Source organism: Eublepharis macularius, chromosome 4 (genome assembly GCF_028583425.1).
Source record: "Eublepharis macularius isolate TG4126 chromosome 4, MPM_Emac_v1.0, whole genome shotgun sequence".
In the NCBI taxonomy this organism is placed as follows: Eukaryota; Metazoa; Chordata; class Lepidosauria; order Squamata; family Eublepharidae; genus Eublepharis; species Eublepharis macularius.
Window position 1 is genome coordinate 129,092,284 of NC_072793.1, and position 23,471 is coordinate 129,115,754.

The 23,471-nt window shown below is 42.1% G+C and overlaps 1 protein-coding gene across 1 annotated transcript in view; it reads left to right on the forward strand.

The window, feature by feature from the left end:
• LOC129327648 (uncharacterized) overlaps positions 1 to 23,471 on the forward strand; it is a 61,299-nt gene that overhangs the window by 36,162 nt on the left and 1,666 nt on the right. The window contains exons 14-24 of the mRNA XM_054976401.1: positions 1,622 to 1,677; positions 4,639 to 4,740; positions 7,012 to 7,087; positions 8,661 to 8,790; positions 10,163 to 10,223; positions 11,204 to 11,328; positions 12,677 to 12,739; positions 16,207 to 16,295; positions 16,899 to 16,991; positions 17,611 to 17,716; positions 21,420 to 21,527. Of these exons, the coding sequence (XP_054832376.1) occupies positions 1,622 to 1,677; positions 4,639 to 4,740; positions 7,012 to 7,087; positions 8,661 to 8,790; positions 10,163 to 10,223; positions 11,204 to 11,328; positions 12,677 to 12,739; positions 16,207 to 16,295; positions 16,899 to 16,991; positions 17,611 to 17,716; positions 21,420 to 21,527 (1,009 nt within the window). The remainder of the gene's footprint in view (positions 1 to 1,621; positions 1,678 to 4,638; positions 4,741 to 7,011; positions 7,088 to 8,660; positions 8,791 to 10,162; positions 10,224 to 11,203; positions 11,329 to 12,676; positions 12,740 to 16,206; positions 16,296 to 16,898; positions 16,992 to 17,610; positions 17,717 to 21,419; positions 21,528 to 23,471) is intronic.

Sequence of the window (23,471 nt, forward strand, 5' to 3'; positions counted from 1 at the left end):
TTGGGTAACACCATGGTTGTCATCCAAGCTAGTTATAGAGTTGTGCAGCCAATTTGTCCTTTTGTTAATTATCTGAATTAGTAGGTGAGATCTGTGCCACGTTTGAGGAATAAAGTTCCCTATGACCATTGGTCTGCCTTCTCATTTAGGCTGTTCTTGATAAATATTTCAAACTTCTGCGCTGAATTCTTTTTTGAACCTTCTCTACTACTAACATTCATCATGATGTGCACTTAACCACTGAGCTACAAAGCCTGTAAACATTTACCTCAGTGCACAAGGCCATGAAATCATGGTCAGTGTTGCAAGATACAGATCATGCATTTAGAACATGTGTATTGGTGTCAGCCTTTGGCCTGACATGGCAGCACTGGCATGCCTGAACTGCAACACTTGGCCGCGGACAGGGACTGCACAGGTTCTGCTCTGTGGAAGAAGGGGAGGTATACATCACCCTTGCTCCCTCTCTACCACTCGTAGGCCTGCTCAACCTGTCAGAGTCCCTGTGGCCTCCTCCTACTTCCAGCCTTCCACAGCTTCCACCCTCCTCACCTCCTCCTTGCTGGCTCTTCCTTCTCTCCCTCCTCTCTCTAGTTCTTCTCCCTCCCATCCTTGCTCTCACTCTCCTCACTCCTACACAACCCACTTCCTGCTCCTAACTCACCACCCCCACCTTGTGGGTGAACTTCCTTTATTTCCCTTCACCCATTCCCGGCTCCACCTCTCAACCACGCCCCCAGCCCTCTAGCCATGCCCCTGGTTGTCCTAGGCAGCCACACCTGTGGTTGCTTTGCTGGCTGTCAGGCTTTCTCTGCTAATTGCCTCAGGAAGCCCCACCTGTGGTTGCTTTGCTCCCAGCCTAATCTGGTCCTTGCTAATTCTAGCCTACCTGCAGGTTGGGGCACGGCCCTGTGCTGCCTTTCCTCCACTGCTGGTAAGGTTGCCGGCTGGCTTGCCGTCCCTGCTTCTTGTGGCCTCTCCCTCTGTTTGGGTCCTCTCCTGGTCGTCCTCACTCTCCCTGTCTGGGCTCCAAGGCTCCCACTGGAAGGTGGGGCTAGCTGGCTTCCACCTGCCCTGCCTGACCCTCTGAGGCTTGGGTGCCTTTTTCCCTCCCTCTGTTGCCGGCGGGTTCTGGACCTGGGTGTCCGTTTAGGGTGGCTGGGTAGCTGTCTCCCGGCTGCCTCCCATCCTCTTCTCCTGGCAAGTCTGGGGGCTGAGCCTCGGACCCTGGACAATTGGACGTACAACCTAGGCCCTGTACAGGCTGCGGTCAATGTATGGGGTCAAGGCAATTCAAGCAGGTAAAATACCAGTCCCCTCCTCTACCACCACATGTAGATTTCCATCCACTTTGTCAGCAAAGGATTCCGGAAATATGCAACTGTACAATGTGAAAAACATTGTTTTTACCGTGGAAAAAGCCAACATTCATTATCTGCGCATTCAAGAAGTACAACCCAGACAGTTACAGGACAGAAATATCCTTTGAACATTCAAATGTCCCACCTTTTGACCTCAGAGATCATTAAGTCAAGGTCTTCCACTGACACAGTGAATCATGCTTATCCACATCTTAATCCAGATGGTCCATGACACTCTTTGTTTGCATTCTTCTCAACAGAGACAAAAGCTGTGTAAGGTATGGAAGTGATCACCTCTCCACAAGGATTGCACAAGGTATGGCAGTCAGCCAAGCCTTAGGCTATGATAAGATCTGAAAGCTGTTTTCAAGCAAGGTTGGCCAGATGGTTAGAGAATTCGCAGTCTCGATGTTGGTCAGCCAGTTGGTTTGTTGTCAGCCAGTAGAGATGGGGACGGAAGGAAGACTGGAGATGGGGAGAGAGAAAAGATTCATCATTATTCTGGCATACGCTGACTTCAACAGTGGAAAAACCCTGCAGTGAAATCCTAAGCGAAGCTACACCATTCTTAGTCCATTGAAGTGAATATTTTTGATTCTGTTGGCTTTTCCTTTGGTGAGAAAGGAATAAGGGGTTCACCACTGACAAGGAAAGCTGCCATGATATCATGGAACCTGCACGGACAAAGGTCATGTGGTACTGGTGCTTCCATAAAGAGAGAATTAGGTGAGACAATAAAAAAACTGCCTGGATCTAACCTAATGAGTTTAGAGGGGTTGTAACCCTGCTTTGATTGCATGGCCTTTCTTTTAAGGAATAGGTTACAGTTAATGACTCTTGTTTGATTTCGGTTCCCTCATTTTGTCTCAGCCATCAAATACTATCAATTAGAAAAAGAGATTCCAGGCAGTCACAGTAATCTCAATTTTTAGTTTTGACTGTAATCTTACTAGAAAAGAAACGCATTAACTCCTTGCTCTAACACTATGATAAATGTAAAAATGCTGCCTTTTTAAAAATATGTATCATATTTTAAATAAAAGCTCAATGTTTTCTTCCTAAGAAAAATCCAAAATATTAGAAAATTTGTTCTGGATATATCCTGCTCTATGCATTTTGTCCTCTATTCTAGTATTGTAACGGGTATATTGGATTTACTTGTTTATTGCAGTGCTGCAGTGTTACTGTATACTTGTAAAAATCCAGCAGAATTTAAGGACATTTTGGAATTCTGCATTCCCAAAGAATCTTAATTCCTTCAAAATGAAATTTGTGGGATGTTGCAAAAGTCTGCCTTTATTGATTTACTGAGGCAAACTTCTTGGCCTCCCAGTTCAGAAGACCCCTATTGTTGCAGCAGTGTCAAATCCACATCACGTGTGCACCAAACAGCTCCTCCTTAAAGCACTGGATGCCTTCCTCTTGCTCAAACACATCCTTCACTGCAGTTATGACATGAGTTGTGAAATTCCACATACTTAAGATTGGTTCCTGTTTAGAAAGTTCCTTGCATACCTTCCCCAATCCAAGCACATAAAGGGGGGTGGAGTTATGCTTAAATATTTACACATACTCAGACCCAGTGAAAATCAGTTTGGCTACAGTAACAAGATCAGGTACTGAGATTTTCTGGGCTGCTCTAGAAACAAGAATATTTTCAAATTCTTCTATATGAGACAGCGGTGACCTAATGGGCATGCCAGGTATGTGAAATGGAAGCTTGAACACAGTCTTCTTACTTACTTTGTTCATTTGTAGAGCTAAGTTCAGCAGCGGCACTTAGTGTGCCAGGACTGTTTGGAAGTGCTGCTTGCAAATTCTCCTCACAAGGAGGAGAGCTGCAGAACAGATGAAATTTAAATCTTCCACTGGGAATAAAAATTCAAAAGGAGCTGCTAAGTGCTAACATCCTCATAGGTCATCTTTGAACAACAACAATCGGTTCAAAGTTTTAAAAAAATGGCTTTATGATTATTTGCTGGCTCGGTGTCATACAAGAGGCTCCGGAGAATAGGAGATGATGTAATTAAGACAGAGTAATGTTCCACTGCAAGTGTTTTAATTTTAAGTCTTCTCCCTGCCCCCCCCCTACTTTCTGGGATTCGCAATTGAATGTTCATAAAAAAACAGGGGATTCTGATTCAACTTCATCACATATACTGACTTGAGCGAGACCACTAGACTGCCAAGGTCAATATAGTCTACTCTGATGGGAAGAGGCTTTCCAGGGTCTCAGGCTGAGATCTTTCATATCATCTACTACCTAATCTATTTAGCTGGAGATTGCAGGGACTGAACCTGGGACTTTTTGCATACGTGCTCTATTGCTATGCTATGCTGCCCCCTTTCATTATAGTCTAGAGTGGAATCCTTCTAATTCCAAACCTTTAGCTGGAAGTGCTGGCATGAGAAACCCTCACATTATGTTCTTGATCTCTGATGAAGAAGATGCCAACTAAGACTGCAGAGAAAGCCCAGGAAATGTGAAATCCACAGGTCCTACTTCTTTTCTTCAGTAGTGAATAGAAGGTACTCGGCAAATGCTCAAGATAGTCCAGGGCTCAGCTTCTTCATTTTTAGAGAGGTTTCATGATGAGTCCTGGATTGAATTAAACCCTGAAATCAGGGTGAATTAAGCATATGATGAGCTAAATTGATTTTTATCCCCTCCATATCTTAATTCTTCCAGAGGCATCATTCAGGAAATAATTTAAAAACTGTTTCAGAGTAACTTTCCTGGTCAGAACCAGTTCAGGGCTCTGTTGTCTGCTCAAAGTAGGAAATGATCCCGAGAAGTTTCATCACGTATAAAAACAACAGTTATTCGACAGATCAGTGTAATCTGACCTATTACCATTTATCATTACAACAATACTTATGAGCTTGGATAATCTCTTTGACTTTGAATTTGGAAACAAATTTCCTAATCTCTTTCAGCTGTGAGTTTAGGTAATGATGTTTCTTTCTTTTATAAATGAGTGCGTGTGGCTGAAAGGAAGTGATTTCCTTGTTGCTGTGGTATCTGACCACTTGTCTTTACCACTTCACATTTAATGCTCCATCCTCTGGGCCATGCTTGATCTCTGTATGAGTCATAGATCTAGCAAGTTCAAAGTTATAAGAATAGCATGTTGGTAAGATACACTTACAGTGAACTAGGAAGTGGATGATTCTACTGTGCCCTCTCAACAAGGGGAGCAGCCCAGCAAGGGGAAGAGCAGTCCCTGGAGTTTGTGAATTGTTTCTTTCTGCAACACTTAAACTTTCTGTGTTATAGGTGCATCAGATCCATGTTCTGCCTATGAAGGAGCCTCTGCCCCTCCCTTTGAGATGTTGGACAATAGTTCTACCGATGAAAAGAAAAGATTGAATGATACTGGTAGGTATAATCTCCGTCTGTGAGCATGCAATCCTAAACAGAGTAAAAACAAAATGGTTTTGGAAATTGATCTGAATTTTGAAGCTGTCTATAATTTCATAGAAACTGTAGCTGTTTATTTAGAAGTCATACATTTTTAAAATATCCGAGTCCACTTTTTGCTGAAATCAATGACATTAAGTAGAGTTTCAATTTAGCCCTTTAGCAATATAATTGCCTTCAGTAGAGAGCCCTCTTGCCCTGCCTAGGGCTGCCAGATGGCTTCCTCCAAAAAAACTGGACAGGAGGTCCTGCAATGTATTTTTTTTAATGTCTTTGCACTCAAGCTCACCTGGCCCCATCATGATGACATCACTTCCAGAAGAGATGTCATCACTGGCATGCAGGAGGCCAGGTGAGTGGGTGAGCCAGCTGCTTACCCGGCACCTAGGAGGCCAGTTGGGTGGGCGAGTCAGCCACTTCCCTGGTATGCAGGAGGCTGGGTGAGCAGGCCGGCCACTTCCCTGGTACACAAGAGGCTGGGATGGGTGGCTGCTTCCTCAGTGCCCAGGAGGCCAGGTGGGTGTCCAGTGTCCAGGTGTCTGGTATTTTAACTCTTTCCCCTGGACAGACCCAAAAAACCTGGACTGTTTGGGGGAAACCAGGCACCTGGCAAACCTAGCCTTGCCTGACCCTGCAGTTTTACTCTTTAGCTATCCATACATGGACTGTCAGAGTTCATAAATTGGATGGATGTAGGTGATTGTTGATGAACAGCTGCTAAAGCCCTGTCATTGTCAACTCTCTGTGTGTAAAACTGGCTGAAAATGCACACAAATAAATCCTGAATCAAGAAATCTGGAAACATATTACAATATCTGACTTCAAACCACATTGATTTAAAATTTCCTTCCACCTTCAGAAGCTTGAAACTTTGTTCACCTGAGCTTTGTTCACCTGAATAGGTGAACCTCAGCCCTGAGGTGAGCTCATCCCAACAATCCTGATTGGTAAACCATGACAGGCTAGCTTGGGAAGCGTTCCCACCCACTCCCCATCATAAGATGCCTTAGGGTGCTCGCCATAGTCCCTTTACTTAAACAAAAGCTTGCACTATTTTAGCCAGTTCCAGTAAGGCCTAATAACTCTTAACCAGGTCTAATTGGAAACACTGCACCCCCAGCAAAGTGGCAAAGCAAAGTCAGTGAAAAAGAACCCTTTCTCAGCCAATCTGAAAGAACCTAAAAAAAAAATTGCTTGACCAGCTACTTCCACTTTGCCAAAATACCAGGCTGAACAGGCGGGCAGTGTGGAATGGCAAGTGCTGTTACAGGGGAGAAGCCTGTTTGTAAGGTTTGCTTGCTCTTTGCCCTTGATTGGCAGGGAGCCCAGCCTCCCAGTGTGCTTCCTCAATCAAGCTGAGTGTCTTCCTTATTTGGAAAAGAGATGAGGCAAAAGTAGCTCCCAAACCGCTGGGGATGGGAGCTGATATAATGCCATAAAATGCTGTAATTGTGTATATAAGTTCAAAAGGTAAGAGTGTTGACTGGGTGGTGGGGAGGAGCACTGTTGAGTGACAGAATGAGACAGAGAGGAAGAACTAATGAGATAAAGAGCTGGGAGTGAAAAGACTAGATGAGAGGATGTGACAGAGAGGGGATGGGTGTTAAGAAATAAGGACAGTTGGTTTTAGATCTTTTCAGGGAGGGCTATGTTAGGTAGGGAGGGTTTTAATAAAATGAGGCAGTTAGGAAAGGGAGGTGTTATTGATAGGATTAGGGAAGGGTAGTTTATGGTATATTTTGAACTCTATGTTTCTCAAAATAAGCCTTGGACCAAGACTCACCTGTAGCCACAGTTCGCAGCCCGCAGGGGGTAGAGGGGTATATGGCAGGGTGGCCTCCATTGCCAGGTCCCGGCAACTCCCAGCAGCCTCTAGATGGGGTAGTGTGATGATCTTCTGTAAAAACACCCAGCCAGCCAGTTGGCAACAGACTGGCTAGGCATACAGGACAGATTTTCCTATCAGTGGCTAGGAAGAAACTGCCTTTATGCGGTCCAATTAGTATTTAAAAAGCAGGATGCAATTTTTTCAGTCACAGAGAACTCCTCTTCCGGTTGGATGCTCAAGAAAAGAGGGAAAATGGAAAACCAGTTATTCTTATATGGGATCACAGCCTTCATATTGTTCATTGCTGATCACTAATGTCTGCATCTCCTCTGTCTTTAAACTAGAAATAAAAGGAATTATTAACCTATCTGTCTTATTATGTTTTATCAATACTATTGCAGGAGACAAACCTGGCCCAGCTGTTCAGTTGACCCATGAGGAACATGAAGAATTTGGTCCCCACCACAGAGATCTGCAGTAAGAATTCTCTTACCTGCTTCTGGTTTTAATTAGTGCTGACAGGATTAAACTTTTATCATATTTACAACCATGGAACATAATCTTGGTCATTTGCATATGGATTATTTGCCATGGCTTGGATGCTGTTAAGAAGTATATTTCCCCCCTGCTTCTCCACAACATTGTGGTGTTTCCATGTACCTTCTGAGATTTTCCTATCTTTCCCGTGATCTTTCCCAAGCTTGCTTTGCTGTGATGCCTTTTCTGTTATATCTCCACAACAAAAGGGACTAGACATTTAATTTTTTAAGATGAAAGCTGGGAATTCAGAGAACCTGATAGACACATTGTTATAACATTAGAATGATACCCAGTAGCCAATTTAAAACAAAAACTGGAAAGCCTTGTTTGGGAACTGCTGTTGTAAGCCATCTTGGATCCCCATTGGGGAGGAGAATGTGATATAAATATCTAAAGAAAATAAATCCCAAGCATGGTTCATCCCATGTGATAACTGTGTATGCATCTATAATACTAGCCCTCCTTAGAGGGCATAGCAAGACAGTGTGCATAAATGTGGAGCAAGAATGAGCACGTTGGAGACACCCTCCATCTACACACTCAGTTTTTGAAAGTTCCTGATCATAGGAATGGAGCCTAACCATGCACAGTTTGACAAGCTGTAGGCACCATCCTTGTGCTCCAGTAATTGTGCATAGGTGGAGATGGGATTAGAGATGGGCACGAACCGGAATACAAACCAAAAAAACCCCACGAACCAGCCCAGTTTGTGGTTTGCGAACCAGTGGTTCATGGAAGCTCGTTTCCACAAACTTCCACAAACTAGTCTACTGGTTTGTTTGGTTCATTATAAACAGCAATGGCCCTTTCCCTGCCACTGCAAAGTGGCAGGGAAAGGGGCATTTAAATCCACAGGTCAGCTGCTTGTTGCGGATATCCCTGACAAGCAGCTGATCATTTAAACAGTGGGGCTTGGCTGGCCAGCCAGGAGTTCCTGTCTGACCAGCCAAGCCCCACCTGCAGTTTAAATGGCCATTTCCCTGCTGCTGGGAGAGGCCATTTAAACAGCCCTGCTGTTTAAATGATCAGCTGCTTGTCAGGGATCTCTGACAAGCTGCTGGTCGGGGATATCCAACTGGTTCATGAACTTGCCCCAGTTCATGGGAGTTCCTGGTTCCTGGTTCGTGAAAACGCCATGAACCACGAACCGCACAGTTTGGTTTTTCGTAGTTTGTGCCCATGTCTAGATGGGATCAGCATGTTCCATCAAGAGTTGGTGTGGGGCTAGTATGCTCATTCCAGCTCCCTGTCATCACAGCTTGTCTTTTTGGGTAAGTTGTCTGAAGAGGCCTGATGTGTCCCTGCATCTGTTGAAGCTGCCCAGGGTATGTCAACCCTGTATGCCTTTACATGGGCATAAGCGAGATCTTTAAATGTGCCAGTGTGCATGAGAGTTTCATGAGAGGAAATGTGTAATGTGTGTTACATTATATACTGTCCCACACAGATGTTAAAAATGAGGAATATAAAATTATCCAGCAGCTACCAATCTCTTTGTTTCATTTCCCAGCACCCTCTCTGTTTCTGAACAGGATGTTAAAGAAGCACTTCTGCAGTATGTATCCAGCAAGCATTTCTATAGGACTGCCCCTGCAAAGCATATGAAAGTCCAGAATATCAAATCTCTCAACACATACCGAGTATGTATCACGGCTGCATAAAGTTAACGGATGTTTTCTTTAAAAACTCCAAACTCTATCAAGTTTTGCACTGCAGTTTATCTTGACTGTACTCAAGCCTTGTTCTGGAGACTCAGCCAAAATACAAAGCTACCTGTCAGTTTAGGGTCTCTTTGGAGATCCTGCTTCGTCTCTTTATTCTTTCAGAAGGGAGGCGGGAGTGACAAAAACAGGGCCCTTTTGGCTATGGCAATGATTGTTGACCACTCTCCCTTTAACTGCTAACCTGGTGCTGGACCTTTTAAGATTTCAGTGCTGTATAAGACCCATTTATTTTCACAGGCATTTTGCTAATTTGATTTTGTCATTGACTTTATTTAAAGAAATTGGTCATTTTATACCCAATGCCCTTTTATATATTTGCTGTTATTCCAGACAGTGATGATTAAAGTGATTGTTATTGTGAGTTTTCATTTATTTGTAAGACAGCTTGACAACCAGTTTCTGGCTGAGATGCTGAGACATACAGATGAATCCATTAATTGGTTATTTAATTGAAAGCCACTTTGGTGTAGTGATTAAGAGTGGTGGGTCTCTAATCCGGAGAGCTGGGTTTGATTCCCCACTCTCCACTTGAAGCCAGCTGGGTGACCTTGGCTCAATCACAGCTCTCTCAGAGCTCTCTCGGCCCCACTCACTTCACAAGGTGATTGTTGTGGGGATAATAATAATATACTTTGTAAACTGCTCTGAGTTGGCGTTAAGTTGTCCTAAAGGGTGATTTATAAATCAAAGGTTATTATTATGTTATATTATTATAATTGATAAAATGGCCACAGTTCTCTATTAAGTATTGTGTTAGGGCCAAACTAGATGTTACAGCTTTGTTGTGTCTGCCATGAGGATACTGCCTCAGTTTTAAAGCCATTTAAAAATGTGATGAGGGTCTGATCCTGATTAGGCGCACAGTGCAGCCAGCTGAAGCACTTTTGCCCACCCCCTTATCAATGCCAAAATGGCTGCATTTGAAAGGCCATGCCGGGGGCAGGGGGAACAAGAGCACCTACAGCATTTTTAAAATGGCAATGGTGTCCTTGTGGCAACCACAAGGACACCATCATGCTTAGTTGGGCCTTTAGATATATTTATTAATGAGGGAAAGCAGTTTGTACAAGCTCAAAAAACTCTGCTCATCTTAGCTTCATGTGTTCCAAAGGTGAATTTAAAAACCTGAATTCAGTTGGACTTTGGCTCCAGTTAAGAGCACACTGAGAGAAACAGTTTTGCACACCACTCTGTCTTTGCCCCTCAAGGCAGTCATTTCCATTTTTTGTTTTGCATTAAATCACTTCCACTATAGGTTATGTACATATTTGCTCTTTTGCGTTCACAGTATCGTCTGGAATCCTTCACGGAAACTCGAGAAACGTACTTGGCCAGCGAGCTTTATGATGGTGAGTTACACAGGAGAAAGAAGGAAGCCAGGTCAAGCCTTGTTTTCTGAGGAGGGGTTCCAGCTTTCAGGTCTTCAGTCTACCAATGGAGCTAATGTATTTCTTAAGCATCTTCCAGTTCAGAAAGCAACATTGTCTTGTCTTTCCAGTAGCAGATGTGACCTCATGAATGGCTGTGGAGTTCTGTTTCCTCATATACAACTCATTTCCTATCAGTTCCTGTACAATGAAAGTTTACTCTGTGCTCAGAGCATGGGATTTTGGATATCCTTCCTTTCAGGAAAGAGAGGAGCCAGGGGGTTGAGAGCAAATGGTTTTCTATAACACCGAATAAATTAAATATGTATTAACTGCCTTCAAAGGAAGTCATGTGCTGCAGATGCCTTCCCATGATCATTCTTGATCCCTTTGTACTTTTGCTACTGAAAGTATATAGAGACCTTCCTCTTTCGATGATAGCTGAAGAGTGCCAAATTGTACAAGCAAATATCCTATATAAATCTACTTCTGAGAATATTCATCAGTAAAGGAGATCCAATCTTGAAAACTTGTAAAATCTCTTAGCAATTCAGTGAATCAATGGAAGAAATTGTTTCAGAGGTTCAGGTAAAGTTGGCCAGATGCTTGACACTTTCTCCCTTAAACTGTGACAGAATCATTAAATGCTTTTATAAATAGCTTGTTGTACAAGCAGTGGTCATGAAAAGGGGAAAATAGGACCTAAGCAATTTGTGTGACACCTGTGATTTGCAGTACAATCCTAAGCAGAGTTACTCTGGTCTAAGCTCATTGACTTCAATGGACTTAGACTGGAGTAACTGCTTAGGATTGCACTGTTAGGGACAGCTAAGATTCTGATTGAAGAATGCCAGATGTATGGGTGCGGTAGCAAGGTAGAAGGCAGGATATCTGGGGATATGGTTGCCATTTATCTTAATGTGCATAATTTTTTAAGTAATCTTTTAAAAAAATTGTTCCAGGTGGATTCATAGACTCTCGCGCTGTTGCACCCCCTCCTGCTCCTTGGGAAATAGTAGTGGATCCTCCTCCTTTGTTCACAGACTGTGAAATGCATATCCCAGTACCCCATACATATTCAGTGGAGGTAAAATCATTAAACATCACCTTCTGTATATAGGATTTTAGCATTGATATTCCTGTGCAGATGCAGGTTTAAGTGATTTTTCCCTGATGGGTTTACGTATTTATTATGTTTAGAACAGGTACACATCACCTTTCTACCTTACAAGATTTTAGAAATCAAAGATATGTATCACATCAGTGCAGTAGTTGAATTGGGAATGACACATAAACTTTTTGAGTATATAATAACCTCTTTCATTCATTATATGCCAGCACTCCTACTGTGTGTAGACAAGATTGTTTCAGTACTCACAGCTGTTATTTTGCCTGAATTGGGCAACAGGTGTATATTCTGGCTTTGGTACATGTGATCACATGTAAATATATGCCCTTATGAAAGCTGGAATATATATGCCTTGCTCACTCAGTTTACACAAAATGATGATGGTACATACTGAGATGATTGCATATAGCATGCTCTGCCAGTATGTGTGAGAGTACTGATGGAAATGTAACAACTCAAAGGGACTTTTATGATGCCTAATCTAGAGAACAATCCTTCATCTAGTGAAAGGAAACCTTTTTTTTCATCTAACATCCTGTCATAAGACATTAAGATGGATTATACATTAAAGATAAATGACATATTAACATATATTATACTAGTTTGGAAACTAGTTCATTTAAATTTTTTCCAAACCAGCTCACAATCCCTACCTGTTCTGTATCAATTATTTCATTGTTCAGTTTCTAATCCTGGCGGAGAATATTGTTTCCATGGTTTATGAAATAGTATTTTCTTAAAGAGCTACAATTCATTCATATGGGGTTTTAGCAAGGAGTTGTTTTACTGCTTTGCAAAGTGTGGTGTTTGCATTTCATATAGGCAGGATACATGGGGCGGGGGGAAGCTGGGATGATTTTTATGCAAGATATTCCTTTGTTTTGTTTTTAACAAAAGCTAACTTAAATGGCCTTATATGCTAATAGAGTATCTGAAGAAACTTCTGGTAAGAGAAATTAAACATACTTAAGTCCCATTGAAATCAATGGATCTTAAAGCACACTGAAATGCTTCTTTTCCATTGATTTCCCTGGAAATTAAGTGTATGAATTGTGTCTTACATAGGCATGGTATCAATAATGCATGGCAGTACCATTATACTGCCAAGATTACATCATGCACCACCAGTCATGTCAATCTCCAATTGCAGCCATCACCCACTTGTGCTGCCCCCTTTGCTGCTTGAAACAGGGCCAGCCACACCCAGCAGGCAGATTTCCTAAATCAAACTGGAAGCCAGGAAAGGGAAGTCTAGTATTTCTGATTCTATGGTTCAGTTATGCTGCATTCTTTGCTCTGATTTTAGAGCTGTCCGAACTGCAAAGGACGTGGTGCAACTGTATGCTTATCTTGTGGAGGAACTGGCAAGGTATTGTATGATGAAAACATTACAAAATTCCTGTCACATATCTGTCGTTTTCTGTGCATAATTTTAATCTATAGAAAATTGGCACATAATGGCTTGGATCCTATGTGTAGGACGTCTGCAGATTTCCCCTATCCCACTGGGGACTTCCAACTTCTTCATGCTGTTCCCCTTTCCTGCAGAAACTGTTTTGGAGTAGGAAGTGGGGAAATCCTGCTGTGCAGATGGAAATCCCTTCTCTCTGTGCAAATCTCTAGTGGTTTATAAAATAAACTGCTTGACAGAGTGATCTCATTTCCATAGAATAAAAACTAAATGTGCATTTAGAAGGGCAATTGAAATGTCTTCATGAAATCCAATAAGTTTTAAATAAATGTCTGTACAATTCTGTGTAGATGGCTTGATAAACTGGACAATTATTTTTAAAAAGTACAATACAATTTTAATTCATTACTTTGAAATTTGGCTAGGCAAAACCAAGCATGATATATGTTAGGTGAAACTGCAGGATGATAAAAGCTAGCAGAAAGCTGTCATAGAGAGTATGGTGAAGTTAATAGGCAGGTGCGGCGCAAGGTTTTTTGGCGCTTGCAGCCGGCTGGCCAGGCACCCCCCCCCCCCGTGCGCGCTTGTGCGCGCACTCCACCCTGCATGATGATGTCACGTGTGACGTCATCACGGAAGCACGCACGCCGCCGCCAGCCCGATCGCTGCGGTGGGCAGCTCTGATGGCGCGCGGGTAGCACAGCCAGCGCAGCCCATCTAACTCCTCCTGCAGGCGAAGCAAAGGGCAAGGGCAGCCGACGGCCCCCCCGGTCCCCCCAACACACACATATCCCCCCTTTACCTGCCCCGCGGTGTCGCAGAGCTGCAGCCTCAGCGGGGCTCCGTCCACCTCCACCACGGTTGGAAAAAAGAGAGACGGAGTTGGAAGGGGACGGCGTGGGGCGGGGGGGATAGGAGAGCTCTGTGGCGTGCACTCCTACCCCCTGCACCTCCTCCAGCACTCCCTCCGGCACCCCATGCCTGAGGCCACCACCTACCTGGCCTCAATGGGCACGCCGGCCCTGTTAATAGGATACAGTTCCCTGCAAATAATAGTGTTATGTTTATTATGGTTGATGAGAGGCAATGTAAGAACTAATCATGTAAATCTAATAGAAAATTTGATGGAAGAATTAACAAGAGAATGCAAAACTGGAAATCTGCCCATCAGCTGGAAATCACGAAGCACAATGGACTGGGCTGTATGACTGCCTTCTGCCAATTCAGGAATTATGCTGTACGATGGGCACTACTAAGTTAAAGGGAGTCATAGGATCCTGCCCATTGTTTATAAAGAAACAGAAACTGGATTGATACTAGATGAATAGCTTAAATGGACATACTTGATTATTGGTAACAGGTGAGAGTAAAATAGGTTGCTTGTATATGTGTCTATATAGAGGTTTTTGCATTGTTTTGTTTTTGAGAAATTGTAAATTGGGGGTGGGGGGAACCTGGTAGGTGATACCCTTTTGGGGGACCAGCATTTCATAAAGTGAATGCAATCATTTGAACTTTAGACAGAAATTAGAAGACAGAATAATTTGCCCACAAGGTAAGATAAGTTTAAAATGCAAGTCAGATTGTGAAGAAGATAACCAGCAGTAAATTATTTCACCAACTAGTAACAATGCCCGTTGTGTGAAAAATACAACAGGCTCTAGAAAACTGATTTGGCGGGCCCCTGCGCCCCTCCCAGGAGCAGTGGCCTGCTCTTCTTCCCCTTAGTGTCCTCACACTCTGGCACGGGGGCTGCTGTGAAGCACCTGCTTGCCGCTGCAAGGAGGCCTGAAGAATTGACAGCCTGAGCCTCCCAGTGGCAAGCAGGTGCTTTGCAGCAGTCTGGAGGCCAGAGTGAGAGGGTACTGAGGGGAGGCACGAAGCAGAGTGCACTTGCGCCAGAATTAAAAGTGAGAGCAGGAGGGCGCTGAGGGGAGGTGCTGGGAGGAGTGTGATGGCGCCAGGATAAAAAAATGAGTCATTGCCAATATGGTTTGCCTTTTATATAGTAGGATAGTTTAATCAGCAGGGTGAGACAGTAGCTTTAGAATAACCTAGTTCCAAAGAACAGTTTAATACATGATAGCTGTGGTGAGTTACAATATAAATGTTATAGGTGGGTAGCCATGTTGGTCTGTAGTAGAAAAGTAAGGTTTGAGTCCAGCACCTTAAACACCAATTATATTTTCAGGATATGAGTTTTGGAGAGTCAAAATTTGTTTGTTCCCAATTAGAAATTACGTAGTAAACTCACCTATAAACCTCAATTGTCTGTAACTGTTCTCAGTGCCAATTTGTTCTTTTTCTTAGGATTCATTCTACCTAAGATTCATTTGGTGAGATACGTGGTTTTAAAAGCCTTGTAACACATGATGAGAAGAACGATGGGTTGAAAAATAGACAAAAATGGCACGGCCATTCCCCTTCCATTATAAGCAAGCAACTGGAAAAAAAATCACGTGAGAATCGTTCTCATGCTCAGGAGATGAATCCAGTTGGCTGCGTCCTTTAGTATTCTTCCACGCAGATGAAGTGAGCAGGTAAGTCAGCCATGAAGGAAGTACAGAGGAAGCACGTGCACCTCTGGTATTAAATCTGAATAACCACTCTGCAGTTGCTGCTACCTTGGCAAATGATCTCTCACTGCATAAGACAAAGTCAGGAAGGAGATGTCAGTGAACAGTCATTCTGAAAACGGAGGGGGAATAATTTAAATGTTCTGGGAGCTGAGTTCCAGAGTGGCCAGTGATTAATTCAGAGTAACCTCCAGGCTCCAACCAGAAAGGGCTGATTTTTGGAGGGAACAAAAATATATTTGGAGGAAAATATGCCAAGGTAGAGGTGACTGCTCAGTCATAGATCGCTTTTAATACCAACGATGCATGTTTCCTCTACATTTTCTTTATTGCTGAGTTCTCTGCTCACTTTTTATCCTAGAGATTTTTGTTCATGATTTATGGGCATTCACCTCCTACCCCCTTCCATAGTGGCAAGCACCCCAACCTCTTTACATTGCCGTTGCTACCACCCATTCAGCTGATAGATGTCCAGAGCCTCTTTTTTTCCCCCCCTGCATCCCCCCTTCCCTAGTATTTTGCATGATAAATTGTTGTGCAACGTATAGAAAGATTTGCTCGTCTATCTAGTCCCTTAATTTATTTATGCAAAATGAACACTGTTATCCCTAAAATTATCCTTGTAATGTTGTCATTAAAATGCCTGCAATTGCAGTGTAATGTCTTGCTCTACAGAGTGTGTCCAGAGCTGTAAGTATGCTAAGCACTTGAAAGTGGCAGAGCTAACGCTGGTTCTATCTGTTCCTTCACTGAATGTTACAGAATGAAACATTTGTATCCATCTTACTGAATTTAAAGAATGAATTTTCAGGGAGAAATTGTTCTGTTTTGCTGTCTTCTTCACATTAGAAAACATGCTGTTTTTGTAATGGGAGTGGATTCAACTTTCAGGAAGACAGCAATATCTGCTCATCCTGTGCAGGTTCAGGAATGGTTCGGTAAGTGAGTAAGTGGTAAGTTATACCCCCTGATACTTTCTGTCTGTAGCAACCTGCACAACAGGAGGTTATCACTTGTTTGCATCTTTGGTTATTTCAACAAGGAGAATTTGTTGCTGTCATTTGTTAAGACATCTATGTAATAATTTAGAATCCTCTAGCATATAGTTTAAAATCCTCTGCACTATTTACCTTATTCGCCCCCTGTAAAAGTAGATTTCTGTTTCAATATTCCTATTTTACAAAAGTGACATTGAGACTGAGGAATTATATGGAAGATCTTAGATTGTTGTATTTTATCAAATAAATTATTAAAAGAAAATTCTAGTGCCATAAAGTTTTAAAATATATTGACATAGAGGGGCAGTGTTTACATGAAAGTTTTGGAGCTGGATCCATCAAGACGTCATCCTACAGAAAGACTTCCTTCAACAAAGGAAGGTTTTTTTCTTCATCAGGCTTTAACCCATGAGAAAACATTATTCTGCATTGGAGGAAGTCTTTCTCCTTTGAAGGATGTCTTAGCAAAAGAGAATTATGGGAACCAACTTAGCAGCAGGGAATCACAAGATACAAGTATTAAATATTTTTTTCCCTCCACAGTTGTTTCAAGTGTCATAGCAATGGATGGCTGAAGTGTTATCGTTGCAATGGGAGTGGAGTCTTGCTATTTCATACGGAACTAACAATAACGTGGTAAGTCAAAATCGGTAAAGAAGAATATTTTAATAGGTTTTGATATAACTCTTAAACATTATGAAATGATATTCTGGCATAGTACCAGTACAGATCAGTACAAAGCATTATCTTGCTCATGTTTGCCCATACATTAAATGTTGATCTGGGAACACCTAAGCCAGTGTACCATCCATCAATGAAGAATCTGATGTGATGTTACAAAGTAGATTCCTCCGTATTTCAATTTTGGCAAGCAAATCTTTGTGGCTTAGGAGCCTCCTCAGTAACGGGCTAATCTGACTAGAAGTAACTGGCTAACCTCAGATATTTGGATCCAGAATATGAATAGAATGCTTCTGCTAACATTGGAGTCCTAAACAGAGTTACGCCTGCCTAATTCCAATTAAGTCAGTGAACTTAGAAGAGTGTAACTCTGTTTAGGATGGCACTATAAGTCATCCAACTGATAGCTGGAAACTAGATACAACCTGAGCCAAGATTTATTATAATTTTTTTAATGCAGTTGGTAGAGGGATGGTAGGGGCTGACTTTGAGTCAGCACTGAACAAATTTGCTCATTCTCAAATATATATCATAACAAGAAAACCGTATTTTATTTCTCCTCTTTTCTCTACAGGAAGAACAACGTATCAGAACATGTCGTAGACAGGAACTCAGGCTTTCCCATTTACCATTTACAGAAAGTGACTGGGAAAGAAATATTTATGGATGAGCACTCATTGGTAACACATTAAAATAACATGGGGAGGTGTTAAAAATCGCTGGTGGTATAGGTATAAGTTGTATGCTGCCTTTTCAAATGAATAGGACAAAAAAAATCACAAGTTGTCTGGTGCACTTCACCATTCTCATACAGACATCGGCAACATTTATTTTAGCAGCAGCATTTCCTCATCCTCAACATACTATGGCAGATGAATCAGCCTCTTCTACACAAGTTTTTAAGTTTAGTTTTATATTGGAATAGTTGTTTCCAATATATAATGAGATCAGAGGAATATGGACCACAAACAGTGAGGGCAGGGGATAAAACCATGTTCATACAGAAGCTTACAATGTTATAACAATATAGGTTTCAGTACCTATCAGAGGTTATTGGGGAATATACATATGTATTTGGTTTTATACTTCCTTTTGATAAGGGATCTAGACAGTGAGCTTTTCCATGGTTGTTTCTGCTATGCCCCCTTCTCCACCTCTCTTTTCCCAAGAGGCCCCCTTCCCCATCTCTCTGTGTGGGTGCATGTGAGCTACTATATACATCCTCATCCCCTGCTTACTAACTGACTTTAGCCCAGTCAAGAATTTTGGTCTTTGTGTGGAAAACAATCTGGTGCCTTGAGTGAGGTCTTCTGAACACAGTCTGAGATAATTAGAAGGGGAAAAAAACCTTTATTCACTGGTATCCTATATAGTAATAGTCAAGTGGCCCCAATCTACAGATACTTAAACCCACCAATCAAGGACACTTTGAAACACAACAGCTGTTTGTGCAACTTTGGAGCACTTCCCAGGGTTGCACAAAAAATTAAACACAGTAAAACCGTGTGTGTGTGTACACACACATAAATGGACAGCATTTTCTGTGCATATGGCAGAGATACACTACACTCCCCTTTTGTTGTCTTTATCATTGGTGGGAAGTGTCAAGGAGGCAAAGGGAAAAATCGTGGTGTGAAGGGCACTTTAGATAAAAGTGGCTGTTGGGGGGAAGCAGCTGAGACACCACAGCCTCCACAGCAGCACAGCTCAGGTCAGACTGGGCCAGTGGGAAAGCAGCCACAGCAGTACCAAGATGGGGAGTGGAGTAGAACCCACAAAGGCCCCAGGAAGCATCACAGTGCCTCTACCTGCCCATTCCTGTCAGTAAAAGGTAGGGGGCAGGGGCAGGGCCCTTTCCAAGGCTGTTTTGGCTTTTGAGAGAGGACTTATTGGAGCCAAGCCAAGAAGCCACCACCAGGTAACTTGATACCACAAGACTTGCAGGCCTGGCTGCTTGCTATTGTTCAATGGCAGCCACCACCACCCCAATACATAAAAGCCAGTGTAGTGTAGTGGTTAGAGTTTCAGAGTAGGATCTGAGAGACCCAGGTTCAAATTCCTACTCTGTTGTGGAAACTCACTGGCTGACTTTGATACAGTTACACACTCACAGCCTAATCTACCTCTCAGGGTTGCTGTGGGGATAAAATGGAGGCCAGGAGAATGCTGTAAGCTGCTTTGGGTTCCCATCATGGAGAAAGGCACTCATTAAATGAAGTAAATGAAGAAATATAGAGGATAATATAGAGGACAGGGGGCAGATAAAAGGCTAGTGGTTTTGAAGGAAAGAAGGACATAGGGAAAGATGAGCATATAGAAGTTGTCAAGAGAAGGGAAGGAGGAAATAGTGTGGGGAAGACGATACAGGGAAAAGTAAAATACCTTTCCACAAGTCCTTGCAGGTTTCCCACTATACAACTAGGCCACAGGGGACAGGCTGCTGTGGGGGATGGTGGAGGCAGGGGGCAGGAAAAGGTTGGGCGGGAAAGAAAGAAGGAAGCAGGAAATGGCAGAGAGGCTATGGGAGGCATGGAAGAGAAAGAGGGAGGGGGAAATGAAATGTTCCCTGGAGGGCCTTTCTCATTCCCCACTTGTACATCCTATTCACTAAGAGCACACAAACACTGGAAAACTGGATCAGAACATTACAGATGTGTTGCAGAGCTAATAAAAAGAAACAAAGTGAGGCTAACTAATTGTACAAGTCACTAGATTTACCTTGGCATTCTGTTCCCAGAAATGAACACACAAAAAGCCAGGACTTTGAGACAGAGGTTGGTCTAGGCAAACTTCACTCCATCTTTCCTCTTCCCCCAGTCCTTGGCTTGTATGCCTTTCACAAAGTGTGCTAAACCTTTTAATTCTTTATCTTCCCACCAGGAGGGTTTCTTTCTATCCTTGATGGTTGAGCTCCCACTTGTAGTGCCCTGCACTTTCCCCAAGTCATAACTAAGGCACACATCCTCAACTTTTGTGGCCCTAACTCAGGATGTCCAAAACAGCAACATATTGTGCTTCTTCCTGGCAAGTGAGCAAATGGTCATCTCTACTCTGCCCATTTGTGTCCATAAAAAGAAACCATCTCCTCTCAGCTTGAGATCCAAGGAGCTTGTCTTCATTCCTCAGAAAGAGGGTGACCTATCTGAGGCCAGTGCCTCTTGTGTATGAATCAAGACATCCTGCATTCCTTCTCATAACAGTCTCTTCCTATATTGTTAGGTACTATTTCCTCTTCTGCATTTATGGAGAAACTGTATCCTTTCACAATTTTACCAATTTTATTCTGGCTGCAGGATTAATAATTAGATCTCTCAATCAATGGTTGCCTTGTCTTCGCATAATGTTGCCCATTTTAAATACGTAGCACGATCAACCTGGGGTACCTGGGTACATAATGTTAGGCTGGATCTCACCTAAAATCTCCATGTGCAAGAATTCTTAAAGGAACATTAACCAACCAGGTGTGGACCCCGTGCATGTCAGAAAGGGACTCACATCATTATGATATAGTTTTCTACAAATCCAGGGGAACTCAAAAGTTTTTTTTTTTAAAACAGTTTATATACAGCACAGCAGCCATACTCATTATTATTACCGACTCAAATTAGATTTACAGTACAACCCTGAAGAAAGTTACATGCTTGTAAACCAAATGATCTCAATCAATTCATAAGGGCATAAACTCTGCACTGTTAGTGATTCAGGTCTATGTGTGTCAGTTTTTATATATACACACACACACGTACAGGAGATGGAAACATTGACATATGCATGTGCAGATATTGGGTGGGGGGGACTTCAGGTAGCATTTTATATTGTAGCAAGTCAAAACAATGGCTCCTACCAGAAGGAAGTGAGTGTTGGAAGATCTGAAGCAAGGAGAAGATGGGATAGACCACCACTGAGGGTGCAAGATGTGGGGAGGAGGGAGGGGAAAGAAAAAGCAGCAAGCAGTGATTGGGGGGTGGTAGAGGAAGGAAGTGGTGAAGGAAGGGAGGTAGAGACAGCAGCAGTGCTGTGGGGGGGTGGACTTGGGGCTGGCAAGTGTGAGGATGGGGGAAAGCATGAGACAGAAAAGGCAAGGAATAGAGCCAGCTCAGGAAAGGGGGTGGCAGGTTAAGAGAGAAAAGGATTTTACCTCTTCCAAGAATCCACTCATGTCACTAAGATTTATGCAAGGGGAAGTCAAGATTGCAAAAATAATATGATTCTCAGCTCCTGTAATGTGAGAGAAAACTAATCCTTATTGAGACATTCATTCCTTCTGTCACCTGTTGCTATCAGTCACTTAAAACAAAAGAATGTTACCGTCACACTTTGATTACTCTAAGATGTGTAAAGACATATTGCAAAAGGATTTGAAACAGTCTCTTTGTTCTCCAGGTATACCCTATAGTCAATTTCCCTGAGCCATCGATTGATGAGGGTTCACGAGCATGCATTGAACAACACAGAATACAATGTGAATCAGAAAGTCGCATCTTAAGACAGGTGAGCAGAACAAAAATAAAGAACTGAGCACAAAAATAAAATAAAGAACTTGGCTGGGAATATTTCATGCAAAACTGTTCTTGCACACTAGTCTAGGTTTCATGGTTTGAATAAAAGAAAACTAAAAATATGCCCAATCTACCAGTCTTCCACATATCTCTGGCTTATGCAGACTATGTTGCAGTCAGATCATTTTTAGGGATAATGCCAGTGCTCACACATACTCATCATGACATATGAAACTGGCAGTGGTAAAAATGTGTGCTACAGAAGAGCCAAGATGTTTTAATCTACTGTTCTCTCTAAATAGTTCTCTCTGTAGATATGCAACATGTCTTTGAGGGAGTGAACTTTCTAACAAATGACCTCTTTATATAGTGTGATAGATAGGGCCAGTACCTCATCAAGGTCTGAACGTTTGAATTAACTATTAGTTTTTATTGAGTTGAATTTTTTAAGACAAGTTCCTGCTTCAAAACCTTTCAAATTATTGGATGCTGTAAATTATAGCCAGCTTCCTGATTTAAAACTTCTATTTTGTTTTCAATTTCGATTTTTCATTAGACAAGAAGCATAAAGGCAAGAATCCATTTGTGTAATTTATTTATTGGTTATCACTATGACATTTTGATTTTGTCTTGTCTTTAAGAACTTCAGGGAACTCAGGGAAGGGCCCATGGTTTCCAACCACACAGTTCACATGGAATTCTTCTTGCAGCTCTGTCAACTATTCCACATCACAGAAGCTCAAACTGTTAAAATTCATTACTTTATAGAAGAGCTTCTTAAAAGAATAATTATACTGATATGCATGCATATGCTGTTTTTTATTTTGGCCCTCCACCTTAACAAAAGTCACATGAAATGCCTGGAGTTTGGGATTTTTGAGGAGTTTAAAGAATTATGGAACACCTGAAAGAGGTAAATGCTCAAAAATATTCAAGCACGTGTGTTCCCTTTTGTACAGTGCAATCCCAAGAACAATTTATTAGAAGTAAACTCCACTGAGTAGACTTCAGTATGGTTCTGAATAGAGCTTGACTCTGCAAGATTCTTAGGGGATCTGTTAGAGAATTTGTTGCTGTTAATAATAATAAGGCGATTTGTATAACATACAATAACTCAAATAAATACATTTTTAAAATAAATATGACAGGGAGTAGATCTATAATAAAAACACTAGGAGCTCAAAAATAGCAGATGAAAATATTCCATGGGACCAGATTAAAGAGTTTAACAATAATCTAATACAAATGGTAGCAGTCATCTGAAATTTCTAAAGATTCCAGTTTAATAAACCACCAGTTAATTTGAAAGACCCTTCAGAAAATAAATGTTTTCAAAGTTTACCGGAACTGTAATTTATAGGTAGATAACAGAAACAGATTTACTCTGCCTGTTTCAAGCAAGAAAAGAACTGGGGAGAAATGGAAAGGGGTGGACCTGTAAGTATTAATAAACATGTTCTGAAATAAGAGCAAGTAGTTTTTCAAATGATGTACTTGTTTAGATTTAATGCTATGTGATATGTTTTTTTAGAGGTTAAAAACCAACAAATGATAATGCAAAGTTGGTAGAGGTTATACCCATTAACAAGTGCACACCAGGCAGGTCAGGACAGGAATGCAACTTCATCCTTCTGACATTCTTAGGAGTTATGATTGATGGCCAGCCAAGAGGTTGAACAATAGGGATAGATCCTCCCGTAGCTGCTCCATAGTTCTGTCACTGATTCATCTTCTAACTCAGCAAGCTGACCACAGCCCACAACTCAGTCAAGGCAGCCTGCTGTGAGCTTGATAAACCTGCAATGTCTGCTGCCTGCCTGCCATTGCACAAACAGTGACGACAGGCCACAAGATGTAGTCAGTGCCTGCAATTACTTTGGTAAGCCACACACTAAATTTGACAGCAGTACTGAGCTACAAGATGCACCTAGACAAT